The sequence below is a fragment of the Ixodes scapularis genome, unplaced genomic scaffold (genome assembly GCF_016920785.2).
Source record: "Ixodes scapularis isolate PalLabHiFi unplaced genomic scaffold, ASM1692078v2 PGA_scaffold0__279_contigs__length_252992795, whole genome shotgun sequence".
NCBI lineage: Eukaryota > Metazoa > Arthropoda > Arachnida > Ixodida > Ixodidae > Ixodes > Ixodes scapularis.
In genome coordinates, this window is record NW_024609835.1 from 173,085,639 (window position 1) to 173,111,307 (window position 25,669).

General features: G+C 43.7%; 1 protein-coding gene across 1 annotated transcript; it reads left to right on the forward strand.

Moving 5' to 3' along the window:
* Positions 1–1,463: 1,463 nt before the first annotated feature.
* LOC120835995 (acetylcholinesterase-1-like) lies at positions 1,464–20,690 on the forward strand. Its single transcript, XM_042293498.1, has 3 exons — positions 1,464–1,670; positions 11,501–11,748; positions 19,498–20,690. The coding sequence occupies exons 1-3, from the start codon at positions 1,612–1,614 to the stop codon at positions 20,688–20,690; spliced, it is 1,500 nt and encodes a 499-aa protein (XP_042149432.1). The 5' UTR covers positions 1,464–1,611.
* The last annotated feature ends 4,979 nt before the right edge of the window (positions 20,691–25,669 follow it).

Below are 25,669 nucleotides of genomic sequence, written 5' to 3' on the forward strand. Positions count from 1 at the left end.
GTTTATCTTGGAGAAAAAGATCCTTTGACAAAGTGTGAAGGTGTATGCAACACATCTCTTTTTTCGACATGCATGTTCAGTTGCTGTAGCATTTAACTGCAGTCTGGCATCTGTTTATTTTATTTATTTAGTTATATACATAAAATACCTGATTCTGCATATCATTAAAGAAAGGGTAAAAATACAGTCCCAATATTCTCTAAAAACATAATAAAACACTAAGAAAGAAAGTTCTACCGGCATACGATTAATACAATAACAAAACTACACTTATTACATTTTTAAGACAATTACTAGGATTAATAAAGACAGTGATCATTTCTTGAAATTCAGCGGGGAAATAGTTTCTGTAACAATATTATTTGGTGAGATATCCAATTCCACAATTGTAAGGGTAGTATTGAGTTTGAAAAAAAAAAAGGTGAAGCATGAATGAATTGGTTTTGCACACATTGTCAAATCTGGTGGAAACTTGTTCGAGGGTGTGGAAAAGGGTCGCTTTCATCTGCATGTTGTGATAGTACATCTAATGAAGAAGTAGTAGTTTCGAAAGTGTACATCACAACAAAAGTGTTGTATGAAAGTGGTATATGACGAATAGTCCAAAAAACATACCTTCAAGGCCGACGTATAAAATCGTCTCCTGCCGTGCAGAAAACCGGTTCGCATTTTGCTTCTCGCCGTTCACTCACACTCTCCTTCCCTCCCCATAGGAGTGAATCTCTGGGCTACTCTACGCAGAAAGAAGGAGGGTCTTCCTCTACCTAGAATGGAAAGGAGAAACTGAAGAAGAGTATTTTTCTTTCTGCTTGTTGGTTGGCCTTTACTACTGTTTTGGATGCTCTCCATCTTCTTAGTGAGATAACTTTCAAATGATGACCGTATTGATGATGCATATTCAATTTGTGATCATATCAGGGCTGTGTAGGCCAACATTTCTATTTCTGGTCAAGCGAGTTTGAGGTTACGTCTTAGATACCCAAGTGTGCAATTTCTTTAATGCGACTGTTCTAATGAGAAGTCGCTGGTGAGGTAAAGTCCTATATACTTATATGATGCGCAGTGACCAATGCTAATGCTACTGAGGTAGTAAGGGAAACCAGAGGAGGAGGTACTTTGTGTGAATTTTAGTAACTTCCATTTTTCCATGTTGAGGCTCATCTCCAGGTCATCACTACACTTGTGATTATGTTTAGGTTGCTTTGTAGTACTACATAATCATGTGGGATTTTTTATATATCTGTAAATGATGCATTCATCTGCAAAGAAATTCACAGGGGATGATAGTCACTTTGTTAAGTCATTTATATTTACGAAACTGCGGGCTACGGCAACGCAGTTTCGATGCCTCGCTCACCCGTCATGTTTCTACAGGTGCTGTTGCTGATTACCTTGGACGTGTTATCGGCTGTCCCTTCGGAACGGCTGTGAATGAATGGAGTGTAACCGTGTCTAGCCGCACGGATCGTGCGCCTGCGGAACTCAGTTTGCCTTTGTGTTCGTCACATCTTCCGAGTTCACCGCCACGTTTGGACACTTCGCCGTTCGTCGTCCAGCAACAAGGGTCCACGTCAGCTGATTCAACCGCACAAAAGCACGCCCTTTTCACCGATGCTTCGAACCACGGCACCGCAGTTTCGATGCCTCGCTCACCCGTCATGTTTCCACAGGTTAGTTACTACGATACCCACAGTTACCGTGAGGATGTTTGTTTACTAGCGGTGTCGTGGCCATCCCATTTCTTGAAACGTGTTCGCGCGGCTGTGCTTTATCTTTGGCGTCTCCTTTTGCTTAGTGGTGATATAGAGGCAAATCCTGGGCCAATAAGGAACAGGAGGCTAAGCTTGACCTTGTGACTAATGTGGTGAAACGACCGTAGATTAGCAATGCAAGTGTCCTTGATTGCATCAATGAGCTTTTACAGAATTATATCATCCTAAAGGATAACTTAGAATCATTAACGAAAAGAGTCCAAGAGCTGGAAACTAAGGCGGAGATGGCTCCTCCACCTCAGGCTTCCGTAAACGTCAATGATAATATTTCCAAATTGCAGGACAAGATCGATGACTTTGAAAATCGCTCCCGCCGATCAAATGATCTTTTCTTCGGGGTAACGGACACGGATGAGTCGGAGACGTGGGAGTGTTCGGAACGCCTTCTTACCGAGTTTTGCTCAAACCGGCTTGGCATCACGGTTTCATCTGTCGCCAGGGCTCACCGTCTGGGTGGTTTCTCGCCCGCTAATCATTGCCACATTTTACAATGATAAAGATGTGGAATTTCTGTTAGGTCAAGGCCTCAAACTAAAGGAAGATGATGACCGTGTTCGCGTTGCTTTTAACAAACTTTTTGTGAACAATCACCTGAACATGTGGGACATTGATATCAATGCCGCTGTGCATGTTCCTCGGCCTACCAATGCCGCAGTACTTGTTCCTCGGCCTACTACAGCATGATACACGCCCCCCGCCCTCCAGACACAAGTATCTTCCTTGTTGCCGCGATCAAAGCGTTGTTCCCCTCATAGTGTTTGGTTTTTGTACACCAATATAAGAAGCATCCTCCCCAAAAGTGTCGCCCTTTCTTCACTCGTCGATTCATGCTCAGCATCACTGATTGCGCTGACTAAAACGTGGCTCAACGACACCGTTCACGATAACATTTTTGTCAGTGGGTCCGTTTACAACTTTTTTCGCTGTGATAGGCAGAATCGGAGAGGTGGTGGTGTCCTTATTGCGTTGAGGAAGGAGTTCCTTGCGGTCCTAATTCACATTAGGTCTTTCCTGGAATTCGTATTTGTCTCTTTGCAGCGTGGTTTCGCTACAATAATTGTTGGTGTTTTCTACCGCCTTCCTGATATGAAAGAGGCATTCTCGTGGGAATTTCATCGGATTTTGAGTCAAGTTTGTATTAGATTTCCTAAATGTGTGTTAATAGTTTTTGGAGAATTCAATTTACCTGTCATAAACTGGTCGACTCTATCTGTTGCGGCTACCGAAACTGAGGCCCATGCTTTCCTCCACTCTTGTCTGGACTTCTCATTATCTCAACTCATTACACTTTCCACGCGGCGCTCTAACACTTCTGCGAACGTTCTTGATTTAATTCTAACCAATGATCCCGACATCTGTTCCGACATACTTCAACTAGACAGGTTTTCTGATCATGATGTTATTACCGGTAGCATTGTTCGTTCGCCTAACAAAAGTACCACCGATAAGCAGATCAGATGTTACGACAGAGCCAATTTTGATGGGCTTAACTCCGACCTATCTCTTTTCTCAGAACTATTCCTGCATCAATTTATGTCGCAAAATGTCGAAGAAAACTGGGTCTTGTTTAAAAATACGTTTACTAATCTAATTGATAAGTTTATTCTTACAATATCAATAACGTGCAAGAACAGTGCCCCTTGGTTTAGTCTGCAGCTTCGACGACTAAACAACAACAAAAAAAGCGCTTGTTCAGACTAGCAGATAAGAACAAGCTATCAGTTTCTTGGCTCCGTTACAAAAGGTGTGACAGTGATTACCAGTCGCTTCTTAAATCCACCCGCCGTCATTTTTTTCATCAACAACAATGGCGTTTCAGTTCCACAGTCAGATTGTGCTGACCTCCTTAATGAATTATTTTCATTGATGTTTACTTGTGGGGACAGTACTTCATCTCCTACGTTAAACACGCTGAATGATATGTCGATGTCCTAAATAGTCATTGAAGAGGCCGGTATTTTGTCTCTACTAAATAAGCTTAAATTATCATCTGCCTCTGATTACATCGGTATAAATAACAAGATACTTAAATATACTGCGCAAGGCATTTCTGGCATCTTGACAGCCATTTTCTCGCAGTCATTTTCTACAGGTCTAATTCCTGAAGACTGGCGTATAGGTGGTAATCCCCATCTTCAAATCTGGTGATCGATCCTCCCCACTGAACTATCGACCTATCTGACTAACCAGCACTATTTGTAAACTTCAGGAGTACATCATACAGTCTCAAGTCATGTGCTATTAGAGGACCATAACATTATTTTCAAGTATCAGCACGGTTTTCGCAGGGGTCACTCATGTTACACCCAACTTGCCAGTTTCGCTCTCGACCTACATACATCTCTTGATGCTGGTTCACAAGTTGATGCAATTTTTCTCGACTTCTCGAAGGCTTTTGACCTCGTTCCTCATCACAGGTTTCTACTAAAACTTGCAGAGCTCAACATTAATTCTAATGCTCTCTCATGGATAAAAGACTTTCTCTCAAATAGACCTCAGTTCACTTCCCTTAAAACTTGCACAGCTCAACATTAATTCTAATGCTCTCTCATGGATAAAAGACTTTCTCTCAAATAGACTTCAGTTCATTTTCCTTAACAACTCTAACTCCTCTTTTGCCCAAGTGACATCTGGAGTTCCCCAGGGTAGCGTGCTGGGTCCATTACTTTTCCTCATATACATTAATGACCTACCCACTTCGTTTCATCTCATGTCCGCCTTTCTGCTGACGACTGTGTCATCTACCGTAACGCCTCTTCTAACACCGATCGCCAAGCTCTCCAATCAGACCTGGACCAGTTAACCACGTGGTGTTCTTCGTGGCTAATGACCCTCAACCACAACAAAACAAAACATATGTCGTTTAACAAATGCTCCTCTCAGACTCCAACTTCTTACCTTCTGAATAACAATACTGTTGAACTCACTTTTACCTATAAGTACCTGGGTTTCCGCTTTCAGTCTGATTTGTCCTGTCACTACCACATTGATGTCACCCTTGCTTCTGCTAACCGTTCCCTTGGATTCATAAAGCACGATCTTAAACAAGCACCCGCTCACTTACGTAAACTTGCTTATATCGCTCTAATCCGCCCCAAAATTGAATATGCTTCTGCCATATAGGATCCTGATCAAGTCTACATTATAAGTAACATCGAGTCGCTGCAAAACCGTGCTCGCGGGTTTCATTTTCTCTGACTACTCTCCATTTTCCAGTGTCACCGCATTAAAAAATCAAAATGAGTGGCATGACCTATCACGCCGCTGTAAACATGCCCGTCTGTTACTATTTCACAAGCTCTATCACCATGCATCGCTTTACGACGACTTTTTTAAAACACCACCCACTATTTTTCCAGGTCGTGATCATTCATTCAAAGCAGCGCGCATCACATGCCACTCATCTAGTTACGCACGATCATTCATACCACGAACCATAATCGACTAGAACAACCTACCGGCTCACATTGCAACTGAACTAGATATGTCTAACTTTCAAGAGCTCGTGCGTAGTTATACTAATGCTTAAGGTTTTTTTTTTCAATTCCTTGTTCTCATATTGTCTTTTGTATAATTTGTGTTTTATCTGTGTACTATATATTTGCTTGCTTCTCCCCTATGTAATACCCTCATACAGAGGGCCTTTAGTAGTATTTTGAATATATAAATAAATAAATGTATGCTGAAAATAATAATGGGCCTAGGGTAATACATTTCCCTGAATCATTAATGGGCCTAGGGTAATACAGTTCCCTCCAGTACACCTGAGGTTACAGGGGACTTACACAACATATTGTTAATAAGAGCGTAGTGGGAGCGAATTTTCAGGAATTCTGTGATCAAATTGATTATGGATGGATGAATTCCAAGATGGGTTAGTATTGCAATGTGTCGCTGACGAGGGACCCTAAAAATGATTTTGAGAAGTCTAGAAACATGGTGTAAGTTGTAAGATTATTTATCAAGGTAGTAAAGAATATTCTGGGCAAAACGCAACAGCTGTGTTTCACAAGGATTTAAGGTAGCTGTGTTGGTTTTGACATAACAATCTATTGTTTTCTAAGTACTTGATTACTACACATGCTGTGGGGTGTACCTCAAACAGTTGGATTAGCTTGCGTACTGTGTCTTGGTGTGAGCAATGTAGCAGGTTGCAACGTCCAACGGTGTGACTATTAGAACCAATGTCACTTGTGGACATTTTAAGGTCTATATGGCGGGTACTGCTAGGGCAACTCCGACGTGTGTTCTAGCATATACCCTCGACAGTGAGCTGCCTGCAACACTTGAGCTGGTCATTTTTTACTGCGAAACATTTAGTGGAACACTTCGCTGGTTTCGCGCTGTCTACCGTCTCTATACCGACGCGGGCCATTTTCGACACTGCGCTAAAAGATTTCACGTTGACGTCACATCGCTCGACAAAACTTTGACGTCTCGCCGCACATCACGTCACCTGTTACTTGGTGTTAGGTGGCACCAGACGTGACACTGTCATGTCAAGCGACGTTGCACAGTGACGCCGTGCGATGTAACGACGTCAGGCGACAACATGAGTCACGTGATGCCATGACGTCATGTGACACTGTGACGTCACATGTCTCCATGACAGCACATAGAAACATAAAAAATGAGATTACTGATAATGGAAGCAATGAAAACAAAGCATTTTTGCTGATTATGCCAGAAAAGTTCTCGGGCCATACAAGGAATAAAGCTGGGTGGGTGTTAACCCGGCGAAACCACGGGCATGAAATTGGATGGAGCTCCCCACTTGAAACTTGAGTGCGCGATTTCGGAAGTGTTCTTTAATGACCACAAGGCGATAGCAGTTGGTGTCCAATAACATTGCATAGGACGTCCAGGCAGCCAGACCAATGATAGGGAATGGTTCATGCATACCCATGCAGTTTCGTCGTTTCCTAAATTCAAACTTGGAAGCGCCATTTTCGAAGTGTTCTTCACTTACCATAAGGCAGTCCTAGTTTGTGTTCAATAAACTTTTTTAACTGTTTCACGACATGCTTTATCCTTATTACACCCTCATTGGTTTGAAAACGCTATGGAATCTTCTTCCGGTATGTTACTTGGTTTAATACGAATTGCCTATGTGGACTTTATGGTGCGCGCTCGCACCTTTACTCTTCACTCAGTCCATCTGCTCCGAAATGACACCGTAGCGGCTCCGACGTCACACCTCAGCTGTCGCGGTGTTTCACCTTACGGGTAGCGCAAGTGTTTTTTAGACAACCTGTGGTTCCTTTCTACATGTTCCATCATGTATTCATTGGTCGAAAATTTTCAAAGAATGCGAGATAAGCGTTGTGTTTTACAGCCCTTTTCCAGAATAAAACTCCCTAAAAAAATGTCAGATTCATCTAAGAAGGCATGGACTACTTACGTTAGCTAACAGGATGGCTCGCTGGGCTGGTTGGTTGAACGAAATATTAAAAAAACGGCGCAAGAAGGACGGGACACGAAGTTGGAGAAAGACACTGCCGGGGCCACTGCCGAGCGAGGCTGCGTGCTCACGGAACCTATTGTTCAAACAACGACCAGTCTGTCCCAAGTAGACTCTTTCGTAGCTTAGAGGGATCTCGTAGACGACTTCCTTGAAACAATGCACAAACTGCTTGGCATGCCTCGTATCACAAGGGCCGTTCCTAGGTTTGGTCCTGCTTGACATCGCACACAGTTTGGAGAGTTCGCAGGGGGCCTTGAAGACAACGTCGACGTTGAAGTTTGCTACTACACGTTTCAAATTGTGCGTGATCCTGTGAACATAGGGCAGCACTTCGAACTTGTTTGGCCTTTTCTTAGTTGCGGTGTCAGAATTTTTCATCTTCTTAAGAAGATGAAAAATTCTGACACGGCAACTAAGAAAAGGCCAAACAAGCGGGGGTTCAGCCTCTCGTCTCACCAGAAAAGGAGGGAAACCCGAAAGTTCCCGGTGATGTAGCTGGCAAACGAAGCTTTCACGTACGGCTAGGGCACAGGATTTTTGTAAAGCCGAGAGGAGGCATAAATTGGCGATACCCCATTTTACTGATTTAGAGTGCGCCGACTCAAATTATAAAATAGCCTTTTTGGTTTCCGGCGAATACATCTAACGGGTGTGGTCGGAGCCATTGAAGGGCAAACGTAAGCCCAAGAACTTCAATGCTTGACCGCCGGCAACTCGAGCGTGGAACGTAAGTGCCTCGAGCATTGCTCAAAAACTTGTCGGACAGGCTGAGTGGCTGAGTCCAGGCGAGTTTGTTGGTGTACGCTAACGAATACGACAAAGTCATTCACATATCTACAGATCTTAACAACAGGTACGTCAGTCAATACCTGTGAAACGGTGTGGTCGAACTTCGCGAGGCAGATTTCGCACAATACAAGTGCAACACTGGACCCGATACAAATACCACGTATCTGCTAATGAACCTTTGTCTTTAGAGCAGTCGAGGGTGGAGTTTAGGGAGCAAAAAAGCACCTCCAGAAAGGGGTCAGTCTGTATTCCACACGTGTTGTGGAAGGCAACGGTACCCGATGCTTCAAACAGTTCTTTGACGGGGACTAAAAGTTCATCATGGGGTGCAAAGTAAAACAGTTCTTCAACGCCCACAGAGAACGCGTTGTTTATTAGCACTTATCTCTGTCGAAGTTCTATTAAAGCTTTGGTTGTTAGTCCGCGTATGTCCTGTGTCCTTCTTCTACTTTGTGTCCCGTCTTTTTTGCACTGTTTTTTAATATCTCTATCTAATAGTTAATGCAAATATTTGAACTTTGAGGACGACTCGGCTGCTCAAGGGCCAAGGCAAGGACATGCAGGAGGAGCGGAAGCATTCTGAAGTAGGAATCTAAAAGAACGTGGCCTCACAAGCACCAATGAACATTACAAAGGTTGGAAAAAAGGGCTTGTTGAGGTAGTGTTTATATTTCTAGCTCCAGGGAAAGATGATCATCTGGCGAAAGGTAAGGTTGTGCTAATGTTTCTTCAGATACTTTTTCACGCGCAATGTCGGCTGCTGTCACTGAAGCAAAAATGTTTTGTATGTAGCGTGTAAGTTCATCTGCTCTTTGCGCACGTCGCGCATTTTTCTACCATCCAAATACACCCACATGTTTTTGTTTCCTTACGATCTCAACCGATGACAGCGCTTGCTTGGCTGCCTTCTCATTGCACATCTTTTGAGCATTCGTTATGTTGCCCGTTGATGGCGAAGGCCGCATACTTAAACAATTACTCTCCTCTGTATTTGGGCCCCTTATTCACCACTGTGCCAAGGAACCTTTATTCATTGCGTGCCAAGGGCCCCTAATTCACCGCGTGCCAAGGACACATTAACAGTTACTGTCCTCTGTATTTGGGCCCCTTTTTCACCCCTGTCTGGTGCCAGATGGGCCAGCTTTGTACAGTTCCAAAAATATGTAAGTCAGGCGTGCAGACCTAGCTCACACACCATGTCTCGATGCAGCTTGGCCCTTCTGTCGTGGGGACCAAGCTGCCAAACACCTCCCCCTCTTTCTTTTTTTTTTTTTAGTTCGGGTGTTTGCAGGACCTGAAATGGGCCTTCGGCCTATCTGACGTACACCCGTCTCTCCTGAGCCGAAATAAACTAAATGAAAATAAAAATTCGTCAAAACCAGAAAAATTATGACATGGATGAGCTCATGAGCCTGACTGACGACAAGTTTAGTGCGAGCAAAGAGGGGACAGAGAGATGAATGAAGCCGGACAACACGACGTCGGCGAGCGTTTGTCTGCTTCTCCCGTGACGCAAGAAGCCCGGAAGATGGTGCTTCTGGCCCACGGACAAAACAGAGGCAGAAGGGAGTATTGCGGCGCTTAAAGGCCATCATCAGAAGAGGAGGGGGGGGGGGGGGGGTTGTGCTTGAGCGGGGATTGGGAAGTGCTCAGAAGAGGCGAAGGTCTACGAGCTCCCAAATTTGACAAGGCGCCTTCAATGGCGAAAGATTTGCGCGCATGCGGCGTCGAGCCCGCAGCGTGGTGAGATATGAGGTGACACATGTTTACGAACTCGGAAGAAATATTAAGAAAAGCTCACAGGAAAGAAGAATTTCGTAGGTGTTCTGGAGCTCTGTGTTTGCCAAACTGAGAGGCTATTATTTCGGGATATAATTTCTAGGTGGGGAATTGTAATTCTTTAATACTTCACTTTATGCTTTATTATAATTCTAATCTAGAACCAGGTTCCAAAACCCCATTTCACAACGTATGCGATACAAAGCGGGACCAGGGGCATGGTTACGATGGTTACCAAACGAGAGAAGACACGAATATGTTTGAAACCGAAACTGTATCGCAAACATAATGCAGTGGCGTCCAACTAAAACAAAAATGCGAATAAATAACTGAATGTTTTCATCACTCCAATATACTACTTTTAGATTGAATAAAATAAAATATTTGTTTAAGCTTTTTATATGGCTACCGTGACGTTTTGTTGCTCATGCTGCCTCAGGATTTCGCGTGGTGTTTGAGAGAGCCCCAAAATGCGATATTTAATCCCGGTTTTAAAAGGAGGATGCAATATTTCGCTGCAATACGGCTACAGCGAAATGTGGTTCAGGAATATAAAAGATGCCAATAAAATCCGACAGATAATGCTTTTGCAATTAGGCCTTTCCTGTATTCTATAAAAATTTAAACAATCACGTCTTAAATATTGCATTTCATGCATTTTTAGCATTTGGAGAAAAAGTTCGCGGTTAATTTTTGATATTCGTCTGTTTTCCCTTGATGTGTATTGTTCAGCAGCAACAAAACAAAACATAAAAAATGTCACTTTAGCCTCTTGGTGTACGCCCTGGCGTCGACACCAAATCAGACTGCTCACCGACGTGACGTTTTTTTTTTTTTTTTTTTTTTTTTTTTTTTTTAGGTTTCACTTTATTCAGATGTTTCCAAGTTGCTGCCGTTTAGTTAGGTAACACTGCGGCGCTGACGCTAGCGCCCCTAATGTTAATATTGACCTCGCGGCCCCTCTCGGAAACTAAAATTCGGCTAAGGTTTTATTAAGTGGAAACGTTTCCCAGTGAACAGGTAACCACCTCATGAGATTGTGGCTTTGTTCCGGTTCAGGTTCAATATCCAGTATTTCATTTCGGTTTCGGTCGGATTCGTTTGGTCAAAAATAACAGTTTTGATCCGGTTTTCGGTTTGGGTACCGGTTTGGGTGAGGCGCGACACCCTCATTTGAAGCAAGGTGTTGCCTTGAGGGTGACGGCATCATTCTGACACCCCTCACGTTATTGCGTAATAGTATTTACCTGTGCGCAGTGGCGCTTAAATTATGAATCCCTCCAGGCGATACATCCACAATCCGAGAAATTGTTACCCGAACTCAATGTAAGGCATGTGCGAGGTACGTTCATCTGTATACCGCGTTTTTTTTTTTGTTTTTTTTTTTTCGCGCAGCTGCGGTGCTTTTGACCTCGCACATGCGCGTCACATAGAAATGGGACTCCGTATCCCTAACGATGTCCTCGATCGAAATGTTTTCGTTTTGCTACGCCGTTTAGCTCTTAGCTATAGCATAGCATTGCGGTTTCAAAGGCCCCTGTTTCTGCCAGCTGTGAAAGCAAAAACAAATATTTCTACCAGCTCGCAGCAACATCATACGCTGTGGTTGAAAGCTTCCGATCGGAATGATGCTCTGGAGGATTATTCTTGCTTTACTCCTGACCGTCCCATGGTCGGCCCTCGCCGTTTGTTTTAGCGGACCCATCGTGTCGACGACGACGGGGGACGTTCGCGGCTGTCGACGGGTCCTCCTGGGGGACAGAGGCGTGGACTGCTTCACGGGAATCCCGTACGGCAGGGCGCCCGTGGGCCAGCGGCGGTTTCGGAGGCCAGAGCCCGCGAAATCCTGGAACAATACACTCGACGCCACGCGGCTGGCCCCGGCCTGCATGCAGACTGCTGCCATTGACGCGAGGAAGCTGCCATTTCAAGATCCAAAGTCTGGTACGTGGGAGATGCGAAAGTAGCCTAACACGAGTAATCCTAAAGGTGCATTTATATAGGGCAACTCTGTTAAAAACTAATGAGTATGGGTTTGAAACTTGTGCCATTCTTCAACTTTGGGTGTTACTTGGAGTCAGTGATAAATTATGCGTGCATGCCGAGCTCTTAAATGCGGTGCAAGCATAAATGGATCCAGACATTAGGAAAGCGTTCTCGAAATGCATCTTAAAATAAAAGGAATGGACCTTTTCCACATACCGACGGCACCAGGCGGTGGCCGCACGAACTAAAAATCGCGGAAGTGACCTACCTGCGCTACCAATCGATAATGGGAGCTACGCTACCAGTTTCTTCGCTCACTGAGCAGCCGCGCGTGCCCAACGCGACTTTAAAGATGGGTATCCGTGGCGTCCACCCAAACGTTGTGTTTTTTTTTCCGTTCACTTTCTTTTTTTGTGTAACACAATTATATATATATGCAGCAATTACGTGTACTACTTGCTTATCCTGAGCCTCCTTCCGAATTTCCTCGATTTTTCGTTCCGACGTCCGCCGCTTGGCATCGGACGCTCGCGCGTGCGCTGAACGCTTCTCGGAAAAGGTCCATTGGCATGAAGTGCCCCGTATGAACTGTTCTGAGATGAATTAACCTATTATAGGGCTGTGCACTATCGCGATAGTATTTTAGTGATACTTTTAAATATCTGTGTCTCTGTATTGTGATACACTAAAAAAATGTATTTGTATCTCAGTAGTGAGAAACATTTACAATGTATCGGTTGTATAGCGATACTTTGCCAGGCTTAGGTATATCGTTCTATTTGTTGCCTTTCTCAAGATATATATTTAAAGGATAAAAGCATCGGTTTAGTGCAAGCTGCTTCCGAATTTATAATATGAACCTGCCCTATAAGATAATCCATCTCAACCACCAACAGCAAAAAAAAAAAAAAAAAAAAAAAAAAAATTGTGGTTTAAAGAAGGTTACTTGCAAGAATAACAAAATCAGCTCCTCTCACAAAGGCCTTTACTCTTTCCAATCTACAGGTTTTCCCGCTCATTTTAATCCAAGCGACGACCAATTTAATCCCGGGGTCACTCAATTTAATTCAAGCGCCATTCAATTTAATCCAAGCGCCAAAAAAATTAATCCTGGGGTCGGTCAATTTAATCCACAATATATGTGCACTTATTGTGTTCAGTGGTCGTGTTTCCCTTAAACATTTGGTAATTTAGAACAATTGTTTATACAATTAGATGTTTGGAGGGAAATTGATAATTTGATTACTAATGTGATTACTTTGAGTTACTAGTCCCTCTATTGACGAGGCTTAATTAATGTGTTGGTCATTCTTTATAGAGCGCAGCTTTTAAGCTCCCGTTTCCGGCTTGAACGGCGTCGGCGTCGCCGTCGCCGTCGGCGTAACCACGCGGTGCATGATAGATAAATTCCCCCGCTAAATGTAGCGGAAAAATGTCCCCGCTACATCTAGCGGAAAGAGTTCCCCGCTAAATCGAGCGAAAAGGTTTCTCCACTATAGACGCTTTGCAGCAGCTGTGCATGGACGCCGCCATAACTGACCTTCAGTTTTCGTTTCCTCTTATTTCGTTTATTTCACTTCATCATTACCACAGCAGGCCAGGTTATTGCCATAGTAGATTCAACTGTGTCTTTTTCTAAAGCATCGGCCTTTGTAGAGGATTGGCAACTACCGTTTCAGTTGCTTGGCATCTCGGTAAGACAAGAGAAGGTCAGTAATGGCGGCTGTAATTTGGCGCGTGTGTAAAGCGTCTATATCTAGCGGAAAGTTTTCCCAGCTAAATCTAGTGGAAAATTACACCCGCTTTATTTAACGGAAAACTTTCCCTGCTATATCTAGCGGAAAATAGCGGAAAAATTTTCCCGCTAAATCTAGCGGAAAATTTTCCGCTATATTTAGCGGGAAATTCCCCACTAAATCTAGCGGAAATGTTTTCCAGCTAGATTTAGGGGAAAATGTGCCCCGCTATGTCTAGCGGAAAAATTTTCCCCGCTAAATCTAGCGGGAAATTTTCTCGCTCAATTTAGAGAAAAATTTTCCCCGCTAAATCCAGCGGAACATTTTCGCAGTTAGATTTAGCGAAAAATTTTCCCCACTAAATCTAGCGGAAAATTTTTCCAGCTAGATTAAGCAGAAAAATTTCCCCGCTAAATCAAGCGCAAAATTTTCCCTACTAAATTTAGCGTAAAATTTTCCCCGCTAAATCTAGGGAAAAATTTTCCAGATAGATTTAGCGGAAAGTTTGGCCCGCTAAATCTAGCGGAAAATTTTCACAGCTAGGTTAATTTTATCGGAAAATTTGCCCCGCTTAGTCTAGTAGAAAAATTTCCCCTCTAAATCTAGCCGAGTATTTTACCCGCTAAATCTAGCGAAAAATTTTCCCGGATAGATTAAGCGGAAAATTTTCCCCTCTAAATCTAGCTAGGAAAATGTTTCGCTATGTTTAGCGCGGAAAATTTTCCGCTAAATATAGCGGAAAAATGTTTCGCTAAATCTAGCTGGGAAAATTTTGCGCTAAATATAGCAGGAAATATTTTATTCTAGATTTAGTGGGTGAAATTTTCCGCTAAATCTGGCTGGGAAGATTTTTCGCTAGATTTAGCGGGGTTTATTTTCCGCTAGACTTATCGGGGTAAATTTCCCGATTCATCTAGCTGGTAAGATTTTCCGCTAAATTTAGCGGGGAAATTTTTCTCCAAAAATTAGTAGGGGAATTCACCCATAATGCACCGCGTGTTTACGCCGACGGCGACGGCGACGCCGACGCCGCTCAGGTCGGAAACGGGTACCTAAGAGCTGCGCTCTAAAAAGAGTAACCAACATATCAATCAAGCCTCGTCAACAGTGGGACTAGTAACTCAAAGTATCATATTAGTGATCAAATTATCAATTGCCCCCAACAAATCTAATTGTATAAACAATTGTTCTAAGTTACTAAATGTTAAAGCGAAACATGACCACTGAACACAATAAGTGCATAAATATATTGTGGATTAAATTGACTGACCCTGGGATTAAATTGAGTGACCCCGGGATTAAATTGGTCGTCACTTGGATTAAAATGAGCGGGAAAACCTGTAGTATAGCGAACGTGGTAAAGGAGTTGAGTGGATGAAAGGTAGACGGTCCTGTTGAATCCCCTGACACGATGGGTGTCTCCAAAGTATATAAGACGACAGTTTGAGATGCGCCCTCCCGGCAGGGTGCAACAGGTTAATTATCTCGTGTTAAGGGAAGTATATATAAAATAGGAAACTTGCTGCCCACTTGGTTAAAACAGACGTTGTACTATTCTTTGTTCTACTTTAAAATCAGTTACGGCATCTTAGTTGGGGGACGACGATCAATTTAAACGATGTCAAACTTATCACCTTGCAGAAGAGGATTCTTCATATGAGCAAAAATTATAAAGGATATATTAGAAACATGAGAACCCAACCACTATTCATCAAATATAATACGCTTCAGGCAGACCAAATACACTATTTTAAGCTCTTACAATGTATTCACAAACACAGACTATACTCCACACCAAAAGCGAGTTTAGGTCCGTACCAACTACGAGACCCAAAGCGAAGGATGCCTTCAACAAGAACCAATTATGGCCGCACTGCTTTGTCATATCAGTTAACCAAGATGCTAAACAGAACAGACATGACTAAAGATTATAATAAAGCGTTTTATGCCTTCAAGAAACAGTGCCGAAGCTTTCTCGTGGGCAGTGGTATTAGCTTCTTAGTTGTGTAACATGTAGGCCAAGTTGTTATTTTAATTACGTATTTATATTTGACTACAAATGTGGCTCTTGACATATATTTGATCATTTTTCATTGCTAAACTAAATGGCGGCCATCAGCCCTATTTTATGCCATGACCTTCTTCTCAATTTTTTCTTCTTTTTCGTGTAAAACCTTTTTTTTAATGTTTATATTGGTTATATGAAGCTTCTGTGTCATATGACGTTACATTTGTTATACGCTTCGAATCATGCTTGTTGTGTAACATGTGATTTTGCTAGTTGTTTTATTGTGCTCTTTTATTTTATTTTAAAATTCACAATGTTGAATGCTGAAGTAGCTGTTTTATTGTGCCTTCTTTTCTAAATTTTTACTGAGTATACCAATTGCTGATTATATTCATCGCACTGTTTACTTTTGAACTGTTGGGGGGGGGGGGGGGGGCAGAGACTGTCAGGCTTCACGCCTTCATCTCTGCCCCTGGGCGGAGAAACCCGCCAAACAAATAAAAAAATAAAAAAAAATAAAACAGGGTTCAAATTGGGCAGACGCCTTTTGTCAAGCATGGTGCACAGTCTTTACCGTTCTGTAACTGTGTGATTCAACGGAGGGGACATGTTTTTAGCGGCGTTAATGATAAATAGAGAGCTTCTGGTAGGGGGTAGTGCATAAAATGGCACCACTCGAGCAGAGCAAGCAAAAACTATCATTCGCATTCGCTACGAACTACACCCTCTTAACGTAGCACCGTTCTACAACAAGCGTGTTTCTAAAAGTATCTGCATCTGTAATCCAGAAAACTTTTTCGACGTTTTTCAGAAGTATCTCAGAGATATCCCGTTGCATAAAAGACAACCCTACCGAAAAATCCGGTATAACTTTTCGCTATCTGGATTATGGAACCGGAAATCTATCTGGATTTTATCCGGATTCTATCTGGAATTTAGGTTTTTAGAAATTATTCTTTTGTCTGCAATCTGGATTCCGGGTTTCAGAAACAAATTTCCGGTTCCATAATCCGGATAGTGAAAAGTTATACCGGATTTTTCGGTAGGGAAATGTATCCCAGTATCTTTATTTGGCCCTTAAAGGGGTAGTGAAACGAAATTTTAGCGCTGATCTTGTTGCATAAATATGGGCTAGGGACAGGCACCACCTCGGAAATATAAATATTGCGCTGTAAAACACAGGAGAACTAATTTTAAACATAATTAAACGATTTCAAATTCTCATCTGGTGGATGGGGGGAAGTTCTCGTGACATCACTTGTGCCAAAATAGCAGCGCCGTTCTGCGGCAATACGGCGTGCCGGCAGAATTCGCCTAGGCCTGAACGCGTTCGCAAAGCCTTGGCGGAGAAAGCCAAAGCGTAGTTGGGCACAGTGAGCTCGTTCTCGTTGCGGCTCTTTGCACGACACGGCCCGAGCATGCTTCTGGCACGGCCGGTATTAGTTGCTGCGAGTCGCGAGCTCCAAGCCGACGTTAAAAAGGATATGTTTGAACTACGAGGGTGTCAGCAAGAGCCACGCAAATGCCAAATACCTGTTCACACTCGGAGCGGACACGCGCGTTTGATCGAAGTGCTGGATTCGCTCTGTTAGACCGCGTTTCGGTAAGCGCTTCTGGACCGATCTTTTACGATTGCAACTCGATACTGACATGACACTCGGCAAAGAAAGGTTAGACCGACATCGCGTAGCTCCCACGAACTGCTATAGCTCGACACTGACGTAGCGTCGAGTCAGAATAAAAATGGCATACTAATAACAGAGTGTACATACCGAGTTGCCAAGGTAATCCGTATGGCGTTTATTTGAGCTCTATATCACACAAAACAAGGAGATAGAATCAATGAGAGTCCCTTTTCGACGACAGCGTTCGTCACCGCTGTCTCGGAAAACAAGGAGATCGAGATGACAAGGGGAAAATATTGACCTCTGAAATTTAGTTCAGGGATCAAACTACTCATCCGGTAGGGGTCCACAAGGGTCGCGCGGGCATATTCCATTCAGCAGGCCAGCCGGTCATGGACAGACGGTCTTGGCCAAGGACCGCCGGAGCAACGGTGCGCCGAGTCGATGTTGCTGCTAGGCCTACTATATTCTGCCGAGCTCGCTCGGTCGGCAGAATCGTGGCTGTTGTAGCTCTTCTCGTGTGTTTGTGGATCCTGCGTTCTTGATCGTGGTCTGTTTTAAGTACTCCTTCCTTTTTTCTTGCTGGTTGAAGTCGGGACGCACGAGAAGAGCACGAAGAAAAATAAATGTCCGTTGGTGGCCGATACCAAGTAACTGAGCGACGCTGTCGGCCTTGTTGATTTGATCGTAAAAAGTGCGTAAGTCAGCTTCGGAGCTGTCGTAGGATTCTGTCGTAACCTGCGCAAAGATTACGACAATTTCGTTTCGAGAGCACGGGTTTTCTCTCAAATTTGTCGTACGCACTTTTTTCGTCGTGAATTCGCTTTGAGAATCCGGCCTCAGAGCTGGTTTTGTCAGTGCTGCCATGGTTGCCGACTTGCCGTGGTCCCGTGGTGCAGCGTGCGTGCAGCCCTTGCACATCTCAAACGGCCACGTTGTCACAGGTCGTAAATCGTCGACGCGCCACCAAGTGGCAACGCTCGTAACCACAACATTCACGCCGTAGCCTTTCCCGACCGGCACAAGTGACGTCACGAATGCGCCCAATATCCCAAGACGCATCGCGCTCTCCGATGGCCGATTTTTGAGCGCGCGCCCAATCGGGCCCATCAGGGTGAAAAATATAGCCATCCGTTCAAAATACAAACGCGCGATTATGATTTATGAATATCATTGACCATATTGAACCTATTTCTGACCATAATAGGTGTATTTCAAGTTTCGCTTCAGTATCCCTTTAAAACACATGCATCTCAGTATTTGTGTTCCCGAATACATTTTGGAGTATCTCTGCCCAGCCCTGCTATGATAAATTGTACCTTTTAATCTTTAAAAGAGACATAAAATTTGAAAAATTGCAAATTACTCAATGAGGTGGTCGGACTAAAATACTATGCACTTTTTATTGCCCTTCGTGGTTTCGATTCCACACGACAAAGGAGCGAACGAAAAACAGAGTTCTTTTAAAAACTGAAAAGTTATTGTTTTAGATTTAGTCTAATGCACTGACATCGCGTCTCTAATCACCATAACAATAGTTTCACTGTGCTATGTCATCACAATAACTTTATTTTCCCCTTCCCTTAACCCGAGTACGTGGCAGCCGACTTGGCCAAACGTCAACGCTAACACCTCTCTCTCTCTCTCTTTGTCAACAACAACAACAACAGCCACAGCAACAACCACAGCAAACAACAGCAAACACCAACAACAGCAAACAACACCAACAACAGCAGCAACACCAACAACAGCAAATAACGCCAGCAACAGCAAACAACACCAACAACACCAAAAACAGCCAAACAACACCAACAACAGCAAACCACACCAACAACACCAACAACAGCAACACCAACAACAGCAAACAACAACAACACCAACAACAGCAAACAAAAACAACACCAACAACAGCAAACAACAGCAACACCAACAACAACCTGGAACTGGATATTGTTTTGGACTCTATCTGGATTTCAGGTTTCCAGAAATAATTCCAGATAGGTTTCTAGTTGCACAATCCGGATAGTAGAAATTTATACTGAGTACCTCGTTAGGGAATGACGTAATAAAGTGAACATGCAAAGTGAGGTAAAAAGAGCATAGTTTTAAATGTATTGTTTGTGTCAAGTTAAGAAAAGCAGGAGAAACCTCTCCCACAATGTTCTCTGTTCGCCATGACTGATGGTGTCCTCCTGTCTACTCGCCTAAACTCTGACGTTCGCTCTGCCGAAGTGCTAATAGCGAAGGATATTGCGGAAACAGCTTGAACTGCATTTATTGAACTGCAGCAAACTATTGCTCTGCTCACGTTGGTTACAGTTATTTTTTTTTTCTTTAGCAACTTCTGGAATTAGCGAAGACTGCCTTTTCCTCAACATCTGGACACCAAGACGGGACTTGTCGGAAAAGCTAAATGTCATGGTCTATCTATTTGGAGGAACTCTTCTCACTGGTTCAGCGCCCGACGGCGCAGTCTTGTCTGCTTACGGAGGTGTCGTCGTCGTCACGATTAACTACAGGCTCGGCGCCTTCGGATTTTTATACGGTGGAAGTGAAGACGTACCCGGCAACCAGGGGCTCTACGACCAAGCACTGGCGCTCACGTGGGTCACAGACAACGTCGATCGCTTCAATGGGAATCCAGACTCGATCACACTGTTTGGAGAAAGTTCAGGAGCCTGGAGCGTCGTGTTCCATCTGCTGTCACCCATGACCCAGTCTATGATACACAGGGCCATCGTTCAAAGCGGAGGAGTCGATCGGAGAGACCTAGTGGGGAAGGGCTCGGATATGCTTGGCAGAGCTCATAAGCTTGCCAAATTCCTTGGCTGCTCCGGCGGTGCCAATTCAACTTGGGCGTTAAGCGCTGAAACGGTTAACTGCATTAGGGCAATTAATGCCAGTGAACTAAGCGTTACAGAAAGGTTGTTAATCGACGGCAAGAATACTTTTTTCCAGCCAATATTCGGCGACGCATTTATGCCGGTGGAACCACGACTGGCGACGTTCCCAGGCGACAAGGACGTTCTCATTGGGCAGGTCGAGAGCGAGGGTGCCTCTTACATCTCTCAATACTTTCGAGATACATTTTCTGCGTCACAGTCCTCGAGGAAAATAAATAAGGTCGAAATGACGTACTTCTTCGGTAAGACGTTTCCCTCGTTGAATCTTACTTCGCTGAGGAAAGTACAGGATGAGTACATGGGGCATCTGAGGGACTTTGATTACGATGCATTGAAGCAAGCATTGGTGGATGCACGAGGAGACGGTCATGTTGTTTGTAGTACCGTGCGGACTGCGTTAAAGTTGGCGAATGCGACGGCATTGAAGAGCGCGGGTGCGGGTGTCTACTACTACAGGATCAGTCAAGTGCCCCAATGCATAGAGAGAGAAGCCTGGTTGAAGACAGCGCACACGGATGATATACCCTACGTTTTCGGAACTTCGTTTGAAGAGGGCGGTTGCGCTCCCGACAGCGACATCAGCCGCACAATCATGCGTATATGGAGCGGTTTTGCGAAGAAAAGGTGAGCACTACAAAAATGCTCACAAATATCAGGCCACTGTCGTTTTGATACTTCTTAACACCGACTAAAGTAATGCGAACACTTATTTTTTGCGGTATATGTGTCTTCAGTTTTAAAATAGAATAAAATTAAACACGTTTTTTGCTATAAAATTTAGTACCTTAATTTCCAGTGGTAGTTTAATTATAAAATAATTATATTATACTATGCCTATATTATGACAAGCGTAAGCGAAGATATACTCGTTATATAGTTGGGAACGTTGTATTTCGGCTAAAAAGTTAATAAACTTGGGCTTGCTGAGCTTTAGCAAACCGAAGAAAAGCTACGTCGAGGAGTTAACCAAATAAGAAACTCAATTAGTGGCAAAAACGGTCTGGTTTTGTGACATTAGCGCATGATTCGGTGCCGTTTGTTGTGTGTAATTTAAAATGACCGATCGCGGCTTCACTACTCACATTATTATGGTGATGAGGACTGTTAATTTTGGTGCTTCACCTACTCATGCATACCAACTAAGTTGCCAACAGTAAGATCCAAACATCTTTCTTAAGTTGTTTTAAAGTTTTAAAGTTAGCAGCTGTAAACAACTTCGGCATAAATAATATCATAATCGTTTTTCTTTGCGTGATGTCAGCAGTAATGTTTTGTTATAACTCATTTGATATCAGATTCAGCACCCAGGCTGACAATTATTCATCAGATGCTGGGCGGCGTTTGAATATACATTGTATTTTGCTTTTTTTTTTTGCGCATTATCTCGTACACGCTGCTATCCTCGTCAACTGTGTGATTGTTAAGAATTAAAATTTCTTGGAATTTAGAAGCGAAAAAAAGAAAACCATAATATCATATACGTTGATCGGTGTGTTCCTTAACTGCGGGCCTGATATTACCAAATGCATGGCTTGCATCAAGGTCTCATCGGCGGTCATTTTGACGGACTTACTGCCAAATGTACTTTCTACAGTATACGCCTCGCAAGTGGGCTCATTTTCGTCTTCTGCGCATAAGAAAGGAAGTAGCGGTGACGTCAGAACGCCGAACTCTGATTGGCTGATCGCGACCCCCTATCTCAGCGTCGTCTGCTCCTTTGCAACGTCGTCTGCTCGCAACGTCGTCTGCGTCTGTCTTACCTTTCCTGCGACTTTCGGAGCGAACTCGACCTCGCCTTTAAGAGAGGGCAGACGAAATAACTCGAGCGGTACGTTGTTTTTGTCTAACAACTAGCAGACGTGCATCAAGGAGGGAAGTCAAAGGACTCCCTGGCGAGGTGTCGCGGGGCGCCGAGGTTTTTTTGCTTAGAACCGAGGCAAGTTTCCTCCCAAATACTTTTTCCCTCCATTCGTGTGCGGCGAGACCCCTCACTCTTTAACGGCGTCGGCGGGTCGGCGCAGTTAACGTCGTCTGCTTTACGTCTGCTAGTCAAAGCGGTCAAAGCGATGGCTGCTTTACCTTTGCTGCGTCTGTCGGAGATTCACCGCTTTTTCATCGGCAAGAGTCACCGTTGCCTCGGGAAACAAGGAGATAACAAGAGGAAGAAATTGACACCTTAATCTAAAATTGAGGTCAGCAATCAAAACATTATACGGGAAGGGTTCACAAGGGTCACGCGGGCATATTCCACTCAGCACGCCAGCCGGTCGTGGGCAGACGGTCGCCGAGTCGCGGAATGCCCGCTAGGCCTAACTGCCCAGCTCGTTTGGTCGCGTTCGGTGGGATCGTGGCCGTGGGAGCTTTTCCCGGGTGTTTGTGGATCCAGCGTTCTTGTTCGTCGTGGTCTGTTTCAAGTACTTTTTACTTTTTTCTTGCTGCTTGAAGTCGGGACGCGTCAGAACCGCACGTAAAAAAATAAACGTCCGTGGGTCGTCGCGGCCGCGAAGTTGTCGGCCATGCTGATTTGATCGTAAGAAGTGCGTAAGACAGCTTCGGAGCTTTCGTAGGATTTTGTCGTAACCTGCGCAAAACTTACGAAAATTTCGTTTCGTGAATACGAATTTGTTCTTAAGTTTTGTCTTACGCACATTTTGGCGTAAGATCGTTTCGTGAATCTGGCCTCTGCACTTCCGAAAGTCGCAGGAAAGGTAAGACAGACGCAGACGACGTTGCGAGCAGACGACGTTGCGAAGGAGCAGACGACGCTCAGATAGGGGGTCGCGATCAGCCAATCAGGGCTCGGCGTTCTGACGTCACCGCTACCCCCTGCGCGAGAAGCAGACGAACTTGCCCTCCGCATATGTTTCGCGGCATCAAATTTGTTTTTTCTCCGCAGGAACAGGTAAATATCATTAGGGTGTGATGATGCCATCTATATATTAAATATAGCTTTTCAAATTATGGCTGCACTTTCTCGGGACAATAAAACACTTATTTTAAAATGTGTGCAATACTGTTTCACATTTTAATAGAACGCTGGCATTGCTACCTTCCCTACCATGCTAGAATTTATTTATATAGCGACTCTTTCTTGCATTGTGAAGGCTAAGAATGATGCAACGTTATAAGTTTGGAATTCCTATTTGTATTTTCCTTGCTTTTAGAGCGCAGCTCTTAGGCGCCCGTTTCCGGCTTGAGCGGCGTCGGCGTCGGCGTAACCAAGGTCACCCCAAGGTCACGTGACCCTCCCAAGGTAACCTCAAGGTCACGTGGCCCCCCAAGGTGACCCCCACGTGACCCTGATGTCACGTGGCCCAATTCGGCTCCAATTTGGCGCTACAGGGAGTTGTAAACGGCTTTCACTTTTTTTCTCTAAGAACTCAGCGCATTGACCTCGCGAAAGACAATTGTCTAATATCTTTTTCTTGGGACCGTTTTAGTCAAGTGTAAAGGACGCAAACCTAAGCAAAACTGCAAAATAAATTCCCTTTTAAGTGAGTTTTGGTACACACATTTAAAGTGAGACCGTTAGGAGATGGCACCAGTTACTAATGTACAGGCTGTCACAAAAGAGAATTTACACGGTCTTTTTTACCGCAAAAATAAACGAGGCGTCGCCGAATGCTCATTCTCCGCCCAAAGGTAGCGCTAGAGGTGACCTCTAGCGCTATCTTTGGGCGGAGAATGAGCGTTCGGCGATGCCTCGTTTATTTTTGCCGGATGCCAAAGTTTCAGCCCGATCCGATAACTTAATCAAAAGTTATAAATGATTTTCTGAAAATTTCAATGGGAAAATGGCGGCCGACGGAGTTTTCAAACACATGGGGCTCCATGTCACCAGAAACTGAAAACGGGCAAAAATGGGCTCCATTTTCCCATTGAACTTTTCAGAAGGTCACTTATAAATTTTGATTAAGTTATCGGTTCGGGCTGAAACTTTGGCATCTGGTTGTGACCTCTAGCTCTACCTTTGGGTGGAGAATGAGCGTTCGGCGATGCCTAGTTTATTTTTGCGCTAAAAAAGACCGTGTAAATTTTCTTTTCTGACACCCTGTAGATGACTTTTAAGTGTGACTGCTCGTAAATAGAGGCATATAAAAGTAAAACCACTAGTTAAGGGGAACACATACAAAATACAAATGCGACTACTTGTACTACATGGTACCATTTGCAGGTGGAACTACTCACAAATGGAGCCGTTTGCAAGTGGACCCCCTTCAATGGGTGGAATCAGCTAATATATATTATTGTAATGTGCCGACCAACAGCCAAGGGTCTATAACGGTGGTGCGCGAAATGTATGTGTAACGTTCGCAGATTTCCGTGTTTCAGCTACGTTTATCTATAAGTTGACGAGAAAAACACGAATGAAAATAATCAAATGATAAATTGTCAAATATTGGTTTATTTTCAGCAATCCTGGTATCATCTTAGACTTGGATTGGCCCAAGTTTTCTCTGGAGTCAAGAAAGGCACTTCAAATCACCAAGAACGAAACACGACTTGTGACTATTGATCTTGCATCGCGCTGCAGCGTGTTTCAAGGAGTCGGGCTGATCTAGGCAGTTTTGGGTTCTCGTTTCATAGTTTAATGGTGATGTAACCAGCGTTGGTTGCAGGATTACTTTGATTTATTCGTTCACTGGAAGACTCGTTAAGCCTAAATCCAACATCTTTGTTTTTGCCCTGACACCGCATTTCTGATTCCAATATTTTCAATGAACCATATAACCAGTTTTTCAATTCGGCTATCTAGAGCGCATGAAATACGATGCCAAAATAAACCCTCACCCGAACCGCGAAGGTACTATCGTCGTTATTTTTGACAGTACCGGAAGAAAAAAACTAAATCAGTATCAAACATATCAAACATAAAAAAAAAAACACAAAATTACATGTTGGTCACCGCATTTTGGGAAACGGCCTGGCGTATGAAAAAAGAACCGCACCTACTTCTGCAGGTTGCGGCGCCAGCTTAATTTGAAATTAGCGTGACTGGCGCCGCCGGCGCCATGTTTCCTTAGTAAATAGCAGCAACGTGAAGGCAACTGCATAATAAATAAATAAGCGTAAATAAATATATATATATATATAAGTCAAAGATGCGTACCTTCGGACTTACTAATTCGAAGTTTATTACGACGTTTCGAGCAGGGGCTGCTCTTCATCAGACACTTCACCAAACATATGTCGACGTTTCGAGGGGTGCCCGCTCGAAATGTCGTAATAAATTTCGAATTAGTAACTCCGAAATCTTTGATTTATTAACTTTTTCCCGGTCCATATATATATATATATTATGCAGGGTGTTTTTTTAAGCTTCACAGAATTAAAAAAAAACAAAAAAAAAAACGTGAAAGCTAGAGTATATTCAAGGAACCATACAACTGTAAAATGATTATTTAACTGAAATTGACTAAATAACTTTCTAATTAGGGGCTTTAGGGCACATGTTTATATTAGAGAAATGGTGGCAGTCAATGTTCAAAGCGAGCTCAGCTCTTCAAAATTGCGAATCGAGCACGTGGTTCGAGATACTCACCTCTTAAATTTGCCATAGAAATCGGCCGATACCGAAACCAAAGTGGCGTGAGGAGCGCCGGAAGC

Bases quoted from the DNA above. Each gene is read 5' to 3' on its own strand.
- LOC120835995 (XM_042293498.1), top strand. From the start codon at position 1,612: ATGCTTCGAACCACGGCACCGCAGTTTCGATGCCTCGCTCACCCGTCA. The intron at 1,671-11,500 runs GTTAGTTACTAC...CGTTTGTTTTAG, and splicing joins CACCCGTCATGTTTCCACAG to CGGACCCATCGTGTCGACGA. The intron at 11,749-19,497 runs GTACGTGGGAGA...TTTTTTCTTTAG, and splicing joins ATTTCAAGATCCAAAGTCTG to CAACTTCTGGAATTAGCGAA.